The sequence below is a fragment of the Pristiophorus japonicus genome, chromosome 18 (assembly GCF_044704955.1).
Source record: "Pristiophorus japonicus isolate sPriJap1 chromosome 18, sPriJap1.hap1, whole genome shotgun sequence".
Lineage (NCBI taxonomy): Eukaryota > Metazoa > Chordata > Chondrichthyes > Pristiophoridae > Pristiophorus > Pristiophorus japonicus.
In genome coordinates, this window is record NC_091994.1 from 42502250 (window position 1) to 42516193 (window position 13944).

At 43.2% G+C, this 13944-nt stretch overlaps 1 protein-coding gene across 4 annotated transcripts in view; it reads left to right on the forward strand.

Moving 5' to 3' along the window:
• The window catches only part of LOC139229220 (signal-transducing adaptor protein 1-like), a 51863-nt gene that overhangs the window by 22657 nt on the left and 15262 nt on the right, over nt 1-13944 (forward strand). For 3 of the 4 annotated variants that reach the window (XM_070860877.1, XM_070860879.1, XM_070860880.1), the window contains exons 7-10: nt 1120-1189; nt 2969-3071; nt 4979-5062; nt 6371-6442. In XM_070860877.1, coding sequence (XP_070716978.1) covers nt 1120-1189; nt 2969-3071; nt 4979-5062; nt 6371-6442 — 329 coding nt within the window. The remainder of the gene's footprint in view (nt 1-1119; nt 1190-2968; nt 3072-4978; nt 5063-6370; nt 6443-13944) is intronic. The other variant, XM_070860878.1, reaches the window with a different exon arrangement.

Below are 13944 nucleotides of genomic sequence, written 5' to 3' on the forward strand. Positions count from 1 at the left end.
TAACCCCCTTTTTGAATATATCAAACGAACTGGACTCAACAACCTTCTGTGGTAGAGAATTCCGCAGGTTCACAATTCTCTGGGTGAAAAAGTTTCTCCTCATCTTGGTCCTATATGGCTTACCCCTCATCCTTGGATTGTGACCCCTGGTTCTGGACTTCCCCAACATCGGGAACATTCTTCCTGCATCTAACCTGTCCAATCCCATCAGAATTTTATATGCTTCTATGAGATCCCCTCTCATTCATCTAAATTCCAGTGAATATAAGCCTTGTCAATCCAGTCTTTCTTCAAATTCCCATTATCCTACCAGTTTTCCAGCTTCACCACCATTTAGCTCTAGATTACATAATTCCAGGATTTAGCAATCCAAGATTCTGGATGTTTGAAGAGTGTCCTTCCAGAGGACAGGTGGGCGGACAACATCATGGTCTAATTTTTAAACTTCGCCATGTGTGCTTGGGTTCATATTAGACCACACTTCTGCTGTCGTCATTAAGCATTCTTTAAATATACAAAGCATCTTTTAAAAATTCATTCATGGGATGTGGGCATCGCTGGCCACCATTTATTGCCTGTCCCTATTTGCCCTTGAGAAGATGGTGGTGAGCCACCTTATACAACTAAGTAGCTTGCTAGGCCAATTCAGAGGGCAGTTAAGAGTCACCCACATTGCTGTGGGTCTGGAGTCACATACAGGCCAGACTGGGTAAGGACAGCAGTTTTCCTTCACTAAAGGACATTCTCTTCAAGTAAAAGTTAAACTTGGAACAAATTACAATAGCATCACTTTAAACCTCAAAGGGTTAGGCAAGCAACATAATTCCATGGAAGCTAAATGCAGTAGGATTGTGTTGCTTGGAGAAACCTAGACAAAGGGCCAAAGCTCTTCATGCAGGGCACCCATCAAAGGTGAAAACAAACGATTAGGTATCCAAACCAAGCTTGGGTTTTATAAACCTGCTGATTTTTGTAGACAGAAGGGAGTTAAGGAATTGCACAGATTTTAGGGCCTGAGTGAATGAGATATGGAGGAGCAAGCGTTGTGATGAGGGCATGGGATAATGGTTTGAGAATGTTAAAAATGTAGTTATAGTAAAATTGTGGTTTACATTTCAGCACTGCACTTGTAAAGCACTACCGAATTCGCTGTGCAGACAACGGGTACATCATTGAAATTGACTGTGGAGTAAGTAAGATGCTGAATAATTTTTTGTCAATTCATTTTGTGTCCAAGTGGCTCATGGCAGATGTACCTTCCAATGTGGTTCTGAACCATGCAGAGCAGGAAGGTGCCTGGGTTTGATCCCCAGTCTATGGTGAGCTTGCAGATTTGAGCGAGGGTGGCTGTAGCGATGCTACAATTGGTCTTGAAGTCCCTAAGCTGGGGTGGGGGGGGGGGGAGAGAAATCGGTGCGCTCATACCAAAATTGCTATCTAGTGAGCAGTTTTGGAAAGTGCGAATGTGTGGTTGGGGGAAAAAAGCAGGCTTGGTTGAACACCCTGCTAACACTTCAGTGTGTAGGATTGCACTTTGAGTAAACAATTCACTGAGGTGTTGCAGGAGAATAATGTGTGGAACTATACCCCAGGAGGAATCGGCATCTACAGGACAGAAATGTGCTTAAAAACTTTTTAAAGAACTTTTTATTGTCGTACATGACCTTGATGTGATCACTCATGTTTTTGACCAATTCTAACCCAATGTTGATCCTTCACTTCAACACTTTAAAAAAAAAAACATGGAGTTTGGTCTATTGAGTGCCATCCTTCGCACACCATGGGCTCAACACCATTCACAACCTTCTGGGCAGAGATCCATATTTTAGTAACCAAACAAAAGTACATCTTTACATCTCCACCATTCAACCCTTAATTCAACATAACTCCTCTGTCTTCAGCTGCAACAGCACATGTATTTTGGTCTGCAGTTTCAGCTGTGAGTCAGTGGGTAGCACTCTGGCCTCCGAGTCAGAATATTGTGGGTTCAAGTCCCACTCCAGGGACTTGAGCACCAAAAAAATCTGCGCTGGCACTCCAGGGCAGTGCTGAGGGAGCGCTGCACTGTCTGAGGTGCCATCTTTCGGATGAGACATTAAACCGAGGCCCCGTTTGCTCTCTTTAGTGGACATAAAAAAATCCCAATGCACTATTTCGAAGAAGAGCAGGGGAGTTATCCCCAGTGCCCAGTGTCCTGGCCAATATTTATCCCTCAATCCACATAATGAAACAATAGATTTTCTGGTTGTTATCATGTTGCTGTTTGTGGGAACTCGCTTTTGCGCAAATTGGCTGCCGCGTTTCCTACATTTAATGTTGCTGTGAAATGATTTCACCATTGCCATAACTCTAAGATTGTGTTGTGGAAATCTGGCGTCCAGACCCATTCCGATTCCAGAGCAAAATACAAATGGAACTCCCTCCTCCAGGGAGTTGCACTCTGTTTTCCTCCTTGGGGCCTCCCTGATTCAATTGCAACGTACTTGTGAAGCGAAACCCCTTCACACCAACAACAACTTGTATTTATATAGCACCATTTAATATAGTGAAACATCCCAAGGGGCTTCACAGGAGTACTGAGATTAAAACATTTGACACCAAGCCACATAAGTAAAATTAGCGCAGATGATCAAAAGCTTGGTCAAAGAGATAGGTTTTAAGGAGCATCTTGATGGAGGCGGAGAGGTTTCGGCAGGGAGTTCTAGAGCTTGGGAGTTAGGCAACAGAAGGCATGACCACCAGTGATTGAGTGGGGGAGGGGGGATTAGAGATATAGAGGGACTTGAAAATAAGGATCATTTTGAAATCGAGGCGTTGCTTAACCGGAAGCCAATGTAGCAGTGAGCTCAAGGGTGATGGGTAAGCGGGACTTGGTGCGAGTTGGGACACTCTTAAATACCAATCCCCTGCTTTGCCCACTGACCAAGTAAGACAAAAGCCTTAAAAAGAATAATCTGATATTTTTCAGATCTTGTGCTGCAGTATGCAGGAGGTGATCGATTATTTTGTTCAACACACCAGTGGAGTTTTGAAGCCTTTAGAAAGATCAACGGACTATGAAATCAATCTGAGTATGTTTATTCTTTGTTCATAGTTTATTGGTTATTTTGCCTGCAACAGATAATTTCATTGAATCTTTAGGGCTTCCACAATGACTTACCGGAGAAGGAAAGTCTGAGAATTCTTTTTGTTCAAAGTATTCCCTCATTACACACAAAAAAATAGAGGCTCTGTCACAAGTTTAGGGTCTTGCCATAGATGATCTCTTCAGTACACTGATTCTAGTTAATCCCATAAGCAGTCTGAGCATTATATAGTATGGGGCATGCCTGTACTACCCAATATTTAATGTATGATCGTGTAACCCATGGGTGTAACAACAGTATCCCCTTTTATAGAATGGTAACAGCGCAGTAGGAAGCCTGTCAAGCCCGTGCCTGCTCTCTGCGAGCACTGGTCCCACTCCCCCGCCCTTTCTGCGTAGCCCTGCAAATGTTTTTCCTTCAGGTACTTATCCAATTTCCTTTGGAAAGCTGCAATTGTCTGTCTCCACCACCCTCAGGCAGTGCATTCCAGATCCTAACCACTTGTTGTATAAAAAAAGTTTTTCCTCTTGATGCCTTTGGACCTTCTGCCAATCACCTTCAATCTGAGTCCTCTGGTTCTCGACCCTTCCGCCAATGGGAACCGCTTCTTTCGATCTACTCTGCCTAGACCCCTCATCATATTTATGATCCAATCTGGATATTTGTGTTTGTTTCCTCAATCTCTGAAGACAGACCAAGCAAGCACTGGTGAGATGAGGGCAGGTACACATTGTTAAGCTTATTTATTTCACAGCATGTAAACACACACAGCAATAGTTGTGAGCAGATGCCGTTGGCTCGAGCAGTACAACCTGTCTCAGCATAATGATACAAAGCAATGGCCATTCCCACAGCACTTAACCTAGGCTGACCATCCAGTGCAGCACTGAGGGGCTATCAGAGGTACGATCTTTTGGGGGTCTTCAGATGGCTGTTACAAACCATGGAGCTTGAAATCTTAGACTGTTAATTCAAGATCTTGTCTACCTGCACAGGTGAATGTATTTGAAGAAGAGCAGGGAGTTCCCCTGGTACCCTGTTAACCTTCCTCCCTCTGCCAACAGCGCTAAAGAACACTAACTGATCATTCATCTCGGTTACCATTTGTGTGACATGCTGTGTATACATTTTCTGCTATACTTGCCCATATAACAGTGACTGCAATTCGAAAAAAATATTTAGATGTGAAACACATTAGGATGTTATGAAATACTATATAAATGCAGATTCTTTCATAATTTGCTTGTCACCATTTTAACCCAATGTACCGAGTCTAACAGTCACAGTTTAGTTTGAAGTAGTGTTCAGGATTCACTTTTTCTATTTACTATCTTTGATATCCCCTCTGTCACCTATCGTCAAGACTGAAAAGACCAAGGGGCTCATTTTAATCTAACTCGCCTGATGTGATCGGATTATCCACCCAGTTCACACCCCCGCCCGATTTTACTTACGACTGACTTCTTGTAAAACGGGTGGCTGGTCCAATCCTGTCAGTTTTCTATCGGACAAGTTAGATTAAAATTACCCATCTCTACCAAGCTTTTATTTCTAAAGGTGGAAGTCTGGAACTCACTGCCTGAAAGGGTGGTAGAGGCAGAAACCCTCATCACATTTAAAAAAAAAAAAAAAGTACTTTGGATGTGCACTTAAAGAGCCGCAACCTACAGGACTATGGACCTAGTGCTGGAAGGTGGGATTAGGCTGGATAGCTCTTTTTCAACCATCACGGACAAGATGGACCGAATGGCCTTCTGTGTTGTAATTTTCTATAATTCCTACTTTTAAGAGCAACATTTGAGATACACAGCTTGATGACATCACTACATCAACGTTGCATAAAGCACCCATCAAAGTCACTATGTTATAATATCCATGACTCTTGTATTTAGGTTTTGTGCAGAAAGATGCTGAGAGTGGAGAAATGATCCTTCGGAAGCAACAGGCACCTCCACAATCACTAACCCATCAACCAGGTAATCTGATAGCTGTGCAATGACTTTCTGTTAATGGGGGGCCAGGTTCAATGTTGCCTTCGAAGCCACAGAGGAGAGCTCACAAGATGATTCCAATTATCAGGAATCTGATGTTATGGAAAAAGATTAAAGATGCAAGTTTTTGTTGGGGTCTTTGAAGTGACCTTTTTGAAGCTTTCAAGATTATGAAGGGAATTAGCAAAATTGATGGAGGGAATTGCTCACTGTGAGGAAGGGTCACATACAGCAAGAAACATTAGGTTAAAAATGCAGTTGAGTGGGAAGGGAAGTGGTTGGAAAGTTGTCCCTTTGGAATAGGTTACTGGGTAAATGCCACAAAGCAGGCAGTATTCAGTTCAAAAGAAAATTTGGAGTGAGATGGGATTGAGGAATATGATGACATTGGTCCCTATCGGGACTATTAATTGGAGTAACTGTTGGTTACAGGGTCTGTCATAATATCCGTGAATGCAGAAAACGGAAACGCAAACAAAAGTGCTTCTGTCAGCAACTAAAAGATGAACGGCAGGTGACAGGTTTTGGGGTGAAAACCTTTCCTCTGAACTGATTAAAGAGGATGCCCTTCTTTTCCTTAGAGGGCTGACCGAGATGAGCAGGAAAGTTGGTTGGACTGATCAAAGCAAAGATGAAGCAGAGAGAGAACAATAGCACAGAGTACAGAAATGCTGACTCCTATTATAACGAAACAACTGAAGAGTTTAACAGCCTGAGAACAGATTATAAAAACTAGAAAGACCGGGAATGCACTGGATGATATACGAAGATCATCTGTCAGGCTGTCAAAAAGGTATTAGAATGACGAGGGGTAAAATGCTCCAAAATGGAAAGGATCAAAGTGAATGACTGGGTGAAACCGACAGGAAAATGTGATAAATAGATAAGTTTGAGGTTGTTAAAGGCCGTGTATGTAGGGGAAGGATGAGATGCTATTTGTGTTGAGGTTGGTTGGCACATTATAGGTAAAAGATGGAAAAGTTGGAGTGAGAATGGGATGGAGAGTCCAAATAGTGAGCCAGAATGGTCAGGCCTTTGCTCGTGGACCGAGCGGAGATATTCACTGAAGCAGTCACTAGATTTGTGTTTAGTGTCTCCAGTATAGAGAAGATGGCACTCTGAGCAACAAACACATGAAGAAAATCGAGCATATTAAGGGGTTGTCTGATCAAGGGACTCTACCTAACCTGCCGTACGTTTTTATGTTTGCTTGTTCCCCTTTTGTCTGCATCATTCCTGATGATAGATGTGGCTCCTGCACTGAGTAATTGCATTCCAAATCTTTCTTCACAGTTAAGGAAGAAAAACTGAGCTCAATGATTCCTGTCGCATCAGAACCGGGTGCAGAGTACCTCAATGATGATGGTACATATTTTTTCCCTCTGTGTTTAGTTGTCAAATGTTAAGTGTGACTCACCATCCATATCTTTCAGCGCTGTGTTCAAACACATTATGTGTATTATTTTCTGAAGGGGCGAAATTGTCCCACGTCCTGCTTGGAGACGGTAACGCTTCAATTAAAGGGGAGGGCCGCTGTGCACTCCAGTCCTTTTGGCAGCTGCCACTCGGCCGCCAGGGATGGCCTCGGAACGGGCAACAGCCCGGCCTGGTCAAGGCGAGGGCCGCCATTGTCGAGTCGACAGAAGAGTTAGCTGACAGAAATATATGGCAGGCCATGGTGAAAATGGCCTCCCCTTTAAGGGGCACCCGCGAATCTGGCAGTGACATCGGCCGCTGCTATCCTCGCTGCCTGCGGGGCAATTTTCCCCTGCGGGCCGCAAAGTGGTCGGCAGGGGGCGGTGAGGGGTTGGCGTGCACAGTGATGATCTCGCAGTGCGTGCACCAGCCCGTGGCGCTACCAACATAAAGCTATGCAAACCTCCAGGGCAATTTCCCCGGAGGTGCTATCAACCCCTTTCAGAATATCTGAATGGGGATAACCTCGTAGCGCCCTCCGGAGGCGCTAATGGGACTATTTTTTTTTAAAAAGGGCAATTTCTCCCATCGTCTTCTGATGGTACTGACTCCTGCTGGGTAACGCTCCACGCAAGCTTTCATCCAGTACCTTGTCCTTGTGACCAGTTCTCGTGTGAACCTAGCCAGTGAGTATCATAGCTGAGACAACCCTGTCCTGACTCAACATCCACTCAGGCACCTTCCAGCAGTGTTAACTGGATAGCCATCAGAAGCACGACCTTCCCTAGCCCAAGGGTGCTGCTGCCTACACCCAGCTGGGCCTTGCTAACTCAGCGTAGATCAGGGATTAAACTTGTGACCTCCAGAACTATGATTCAGTTTCACATTGATCAGCACCTTTAACAATTGAGCAGTTGGGGATATTGCACATGGTCAGTATTCCAACAATAAAACTATTCCTATCATGCAAGAAACTTTACTGTAATATTTGTGGTTGTTTTGGCATCATAATACATGAGCTGACAACTAAAGAGACTGGTACTAGGGAGATGGGAAATTACCTGGACCTGCTTAGAGTTGAAAGGTGAATTAAGATGTTAGCTGCAGGCTGTCAGGAAGTGTGATAACACTAGAGGCACTGATGAGTCCCATTGTAACAACTGGGATTACATGACAATTTAGCAAGAACATGTTTCCTTAAGAGGGTGGTTGGACTTTGTTCTGTGTTCCTGGTCTGGCAACACAATTTTAAAATTCACATCTTGTGTTCAAATCCCTCCATGGCCTCGTCCCTCTCTATCTCTGTATTCTCCTACAACCCTACAACCACTGTTCCCTCTTATTACTTTTGGGTGTGCAGCCCCCTTTTTAAGGGGTTGCGTGGCCCAATCACAGTTATGCGCTCTGTGAAACTGGACATTGAAAAAGCCAGTCCTGGGCCGCACAGCTTCTAGGAAACATTGCCTACAATCCTCCTAGATCTCTGTGCTCCTCCAATTCTGGCCTCTTGCTCATCCCCAATTTCAATGTTCCACCATTGGCAGTTGTACCTTCAGATGCCTTGGCCCTAAACTATGGAATTTCCTCCCTTAACCTTACCACCTCTACTCTTTTTAAGTCGCTCCTTAAAACTTACCTCTTTGATCACACTTTTGGTCACCTGTCCTAATATCTCCTTATGGGTTGGCATCAAATTTTATCTGATAATGCTCCTGTGAAAGTGCCTTGGAGCAGGCCACCTGGCCCCTCGAGTCTGCTCCACCATTTAATAAGATCATGGCTGATCTGATCATGGACTCTGCTCCACTTCCCTGCCGACTCCCCATAACCCTTTTTTCCCTTATTGCTCAAAAATCTGTATCTCTGCCTTAAATATACTAACCTCCACAGCTCTCTGGGGCAGAGAATTTCATAGATTTACAGCCCTCTGAGGAAATTCCTCCTCATCTCCATCTTAAATGGGCGGCCCCTTATTCTGAGACTGTGTCCCCTAGTTTTAGTTTCCCCTGAGTGGAAATATCCTCTCTGCATCCACCTTGTCGAGCCCCCTCATTATCTTATGTTTTGATATCATCTTTCATTCTTCTGAACTCCAATGTGTATAGGCCCAACCTATCTTAAGTCAACCCCCTTATCTCCGGAATCAACCCCGTGAACCTTCTTTGAACAGCCTCTAATGCAAGTATATCCTTCCTTTAAATATGGAGACCAAAACTGTACGCATTACTCTAGGTTGGCCTCACCAATACCCTGTACAGTTGTAGCAGGACTTCTCTGTTTTTATACTCTAGCCCCCTTGCAATAAAGGCCAACATTCCATTTGTCTTCCTGATTACTTGCTATACCTGCATACTAACTTTTGTGTTTAACATAAGACCCCCAGGTCCCTCTGTACTGAAGCACTTTGCAATTTTTCTCCATTTTAAATTATAAATTGCTTTTCTCTCTTTCTGCCAAAGTGGATAACCTCTCATTTTCCCACATTATACTCCATCTGCCAAATATATCCCTTTGCAGATTTTTTGTGTCCTTCTCACAATTTGCTTTCCCACCCATCTTTGTATCATCAGCAAACTTGGCTACATTGCACTCAGTCCCTTCATCCACGTCATTAATATAGATTGTAAATAGTTGAGGCCCCAGCACCGATCCCTGCAGCAGCACACTAGTTACTGTTTGCCAACTGGAAAATTATCCATTCATCCTGATTTTGTTAGTTAGCCAATCCTCTATCCATGCAAATATATTACCCCCAACCCCGTGAACTTTTATCTTGTGCCTTTATGTGGCACCTTATCGAATGCCTCCTGGAAATCCAAATACACCACATCCACTGGTTCTCCCTTATCCATCCTGCTCATTACATCCTCAAAGAACTCCAGCAAATTTGTCAAATATTTTCCTTCATAAAACCATGCTGACTCTGCTTGATTGAATTATGCTTTTCCAAATTCCCGCCACTGCTTCCTTAATAATGGATTCCAGCATTTTCCCAATGACAGATGTTATGCTAATTGGTCTATAGTTTCCTGCTTTTTGTCTGCCTCCTTTTTAAAATAGGGGTGTTACATTTGCAGTTTTCCAATCCGCTGGGACCGTCCCAGAATCCAGGGAATTTTGGTAGATTACAACCAATGCATCTATTATCTCTGCAGCCACTTCTTTTAAGACCCTAGGATGTAAGCCATCAGGCCCAGCAAAATTCTAAAGGGTCAAAGTGTAATAAAAAAGGCAAGCATGAAAGCTCTGTGCCTCAATGCGAGGAGTATTCAGAACCCAGGAGAGGGCTCTGAGCTAGTTAGTGGGTGAGATCTCAGATGAACAGGACCCCAAGAAAGAATGCAAAAGGCAGGAGGCAACAGAGCAGAGTAGCACTGGGGTAAGTGTAAACCACAAGGTGACAGGAAGGGACAATATGTATGAATATAAAGGGGCTGCAGGAGGAGTCAAAACTAAAAATCATGGTTTAAAAACTAGTATTAAAACACTCTATCTAAACGCACGCAGCATTCGAAATAAAGTAAATGAGTTGACGGCACAAATCATTACAAATGGGTATGATTTGGTGGCCATTACAGAAACGTGGTTGCAGGGTGGCCAAGACTGGGAATTAAACATACAGGGGTATCTAACAATTCGGAAAGATAGACAAGAAGGGAAAGGAGGTGGGGTAACTCTGTTAATGATATCTCCCCTCAGACTTCGCTCAATTACCAATATTTTTACATTTTAAAGGATGATATCAGGGCAGTCGTGAGATGATATTGGCTCTAATGAACAAAATGTTGAATCATTGTGGGTGGAGATTAGAGATAGTAAGGGGAAAGAGGCACTGGTGGGCATAGTTTATAGGCCCCCAAATAATAACTTCACGTTGGACCGGACAATAATCAAGGGAATAATGGAAGCATGTGAAAAAGGAACGGCAGTAATCATGGGGGATTTTAACCTACATATCGATTGGTCAAATCAAATCGCACTGGGTAGCTCTGAGGAGGAATTCATAGAATGCATACGGGATTGTTTCTTAGAACAGTATGTTCCAGAACCTACAAGGGAGCAAGCTATCTTAGATCTGGTCCTGTGTAATGAGACAGGAATAATAAACGATCTCCTAGTAAAAGATCCTCTTGGAATGAGTGATCACAGTATGGTTGAATTTGTAATACAGATTGTGGGTGAAGAAGTAGTGTCTCAAACGAGCGTACTATGCTTAAACAAAGGGGACTACAGTAGGATGAGGACAGAGTTGGCTAAAGTAGACTGGGAACACAGACTAAACGGTGACACAATTGAGGAACAGTGGAGGACTTTTAAGGAGCTCTTTCATAGTGCTCATCAAAAATATATTCCAGTGAAAAAGAAGGGTGGTAAGAGAAGGGATAACCAGCCGTGGATAACCAAAGAAATAAAGGAGAGTATCAAATTAAATGTGTATAAGGTGGCCAAGGTTATTGGGAAAATTTTAAACGACAGCAAAGAATGACTAAGAAAGCAATAAAGAAAGGAAAGATAGATTACGAAAGTAAACTTGTGCAAAACATAAAAATGGATAGTAAAAGCTTTTACCGATTTTTATATAAAACGGAAAAGAGTGACAAGTAAATGTTGGTCTCTTAGAAGATAAGGGGGATTTAATAATGGGAAATGGCGGAGACCTTAAACAATTATTATGCTTCGGTCTTCACAGTGGAAGACACACAAACCATGCCAAAAATTGCTAGTCATAGGAATGTGGGAAGGGAGGACCTTGAGATAATCACTATCACTAGGGGGGTAGTGCTGGACAGGCTAATGGGACTCCAGGTAGACAAGTCCCCTGGTCCTGATGAAATGCATCCCAGGGTATTAAGAGATGGCGGAAGTTATAGCAGATGCATTCGTTATAATCTACCAAAATTCTCTGGACTCTGGGGAGGTACCATCGGATTGGAAAGCAGCTAATGTAACGCCTCTGTTTGTTTTTTTTAAAAAAAAAAAGGGGCCAGACAAAAGGCAGGTAACTATAGGCCGGTTAGTTTAACATGTCTAGTGGGGAAAATGCTTGAAGCTATCATTAAGGAAGAAATAGTGGGATATCTGGATAGGAATAGTGCAATCAAGCAGACGCAACATGGATTCATGAAAGGGAAATCATGATTAACTAATTTACTGGAATTCTTTGAGGATATAACAAGCATGGTGGATAGACATGTACCGATGGATGTGGTGTATTTAGATTTCCAAAAGGCATTCGATAAGGTGCCACACAAGGTTACTGCAGAAGATAAAGGTACGCGGAGTCAGAGGAAATGTATTAGCATGGATCGAGAATTGGCTGGCTAACAGAAAGCAGAGAGTCGGGATAAATGGGTCCTTTTTGGGTTGGAAATCGGTGGTTAGTGGTGTGCCACAGGGATCGGTGACAACTGTTTACAATATACATAGATGAGAGAGAGAGAGAGACAGACTGCAACTGTACAGGGTATTGGTGAGGCCGCACCAGGAGTACTGCGTGCAGTTTTGGTCACCTTACTTCAGGAAGGATATACTAGCTTTGGAGGGGGTACAGAGACGATTCACTAGGCTGATTCCAGAGATGAGGGGGTTACCTTTATGATAGATTGAGTAGACTGGGTCTTTACTTGTTGTAGTTCAGAAGGATGAGGGGTGATCTTATTAAAAACATTTAAAATAATGAAAGGGATAGACAAGATGGAGGCAGAGAGGTTGTTTTCACTGGTCGGGGAGACTAGAACTAGGGGGCACAGCCTCAAAATATGGGGGAGCCAATTTAAAACCAAGTTGAAAAGGAATTTCTTCTCCCAGAGGGTTGTGAATCTGTGGAATTCTCTGCCCAAGGAAGCAGTTGAGGCTAGCTCATTGAATGTATTTAAATCAGAGATTTTTAACCAATAAGGGAATTAAGGGTTATGGGGAGCGGGCGGGTAAGTGGAGCTGAGTCCACGGCCAGATCAGCCATGATTTTGTTGAATGGCGGAGCAGGCTCGAGGGGCTAGATGGCCGCCTCCTGTTCCTAATTCTTATGTTCTTCTTCTTAATAATAATATGTTTTTATGACTTGTCCACCCTTAGTCCCATTATTTTACCGAGTACTACTTCATTAGTGATCATGATTGTATTACGTTCCTCCCTCCCTATAGCCCCTTGATTATCCACTATTGGGATGCTTACTGTGTTAAAGGTGCTATATGAATGCAAGTTGTTGCTGCAGTATGTAATCGACCATCAGATGTCCAGGGCTGCACCTATTTGATTGATCACTATATATTCCTATCTGGCAAAGTTCAAGAATGTGTCATAAATCAGCCACAGTCTAGACTGCTTTCCATATAAGACAATTGCCTCACCTGCAGTCACACCCTTTCTGACCCAACCCTTTCTTGTCCGTACTAAATTGCTAACCATCGCACTGGATTGAGTAATCAGGCTTCTTTGCCCTGGTCACATGCCAGCTGCTGAAACTATTTCTGGCTGACTTTCACCCTGTAGCAGATATTGTCTGGCTTCTGCTCATGTGCTGATGTTGCACAAGTGCAGAAAAGAGAGAGACTTGCATTTATATTGTGCCTTTCATGACCACTGGATGTCTTCAAGTGCATTACAGCCAATTAAGTACTTTTGAAATATAGTCACTGTTGTGAAGCCAGTTGCATCAAGGTGCAAGAGTCAGTCAGAGCTCGACATGCTGCTTTCAGAGTATGTGAATGGGGATTGGCAGATCTGACTTGTCACATTTGCATTAAAACTACTCCATCACTTTTTTCAAAAGATCTCGCCTTTATCTATGCCACAACTCATAGTGCTCTCTTACTCTCCATGGGCTTCAGATCATTTATATGTTTTAAGCCATGTGTTCTAATGCAAGCATAGAATTAAAAGATATTAAATTCCACTAATGCCAATTGTATAGAAATAATTATTCAGCCACATTAAATTTTTAGTTAATTGTTCAGGAGAGTGAATTTAGCACGCTCCATCACTTCATTTTAACATCCTTTATAGATTATAATAAAGTACTTTAAATTTAGATTCCATTTCAATAGGAGTGATAAAACATTGAGGTGCAAACTGAGCTTGTCCTATTTCCCCATCCCTTATAAACAGCACCTCAAACACCCTGTGGCCCCCATCCAGCAGTCATGCATGGGCTGAAGAAACTCACCCTGTTTAGACTACAGAATGCTAACGATCAGCAGCTCTGAAATCTTTTAATATATCCCCTGCTCTAAGAAACCGTGCCATGGGATCTTTTACGTCTGAGAGCAGACGGGGCCTCGGTTTATCGTCTCATCCAAAAGATGCCGCCTCCTACAGTGAGGCACTCCCTCAGCACTGCACTGGAGTGTCAGCCTAGCTTTATGTGCTCATGTCCCTGGAGTGGGACTTGAACCCACAAAACTTCTGACCTCCGAGGTGAGAGCGCTACCCACTGAGCCACAGCTGACACT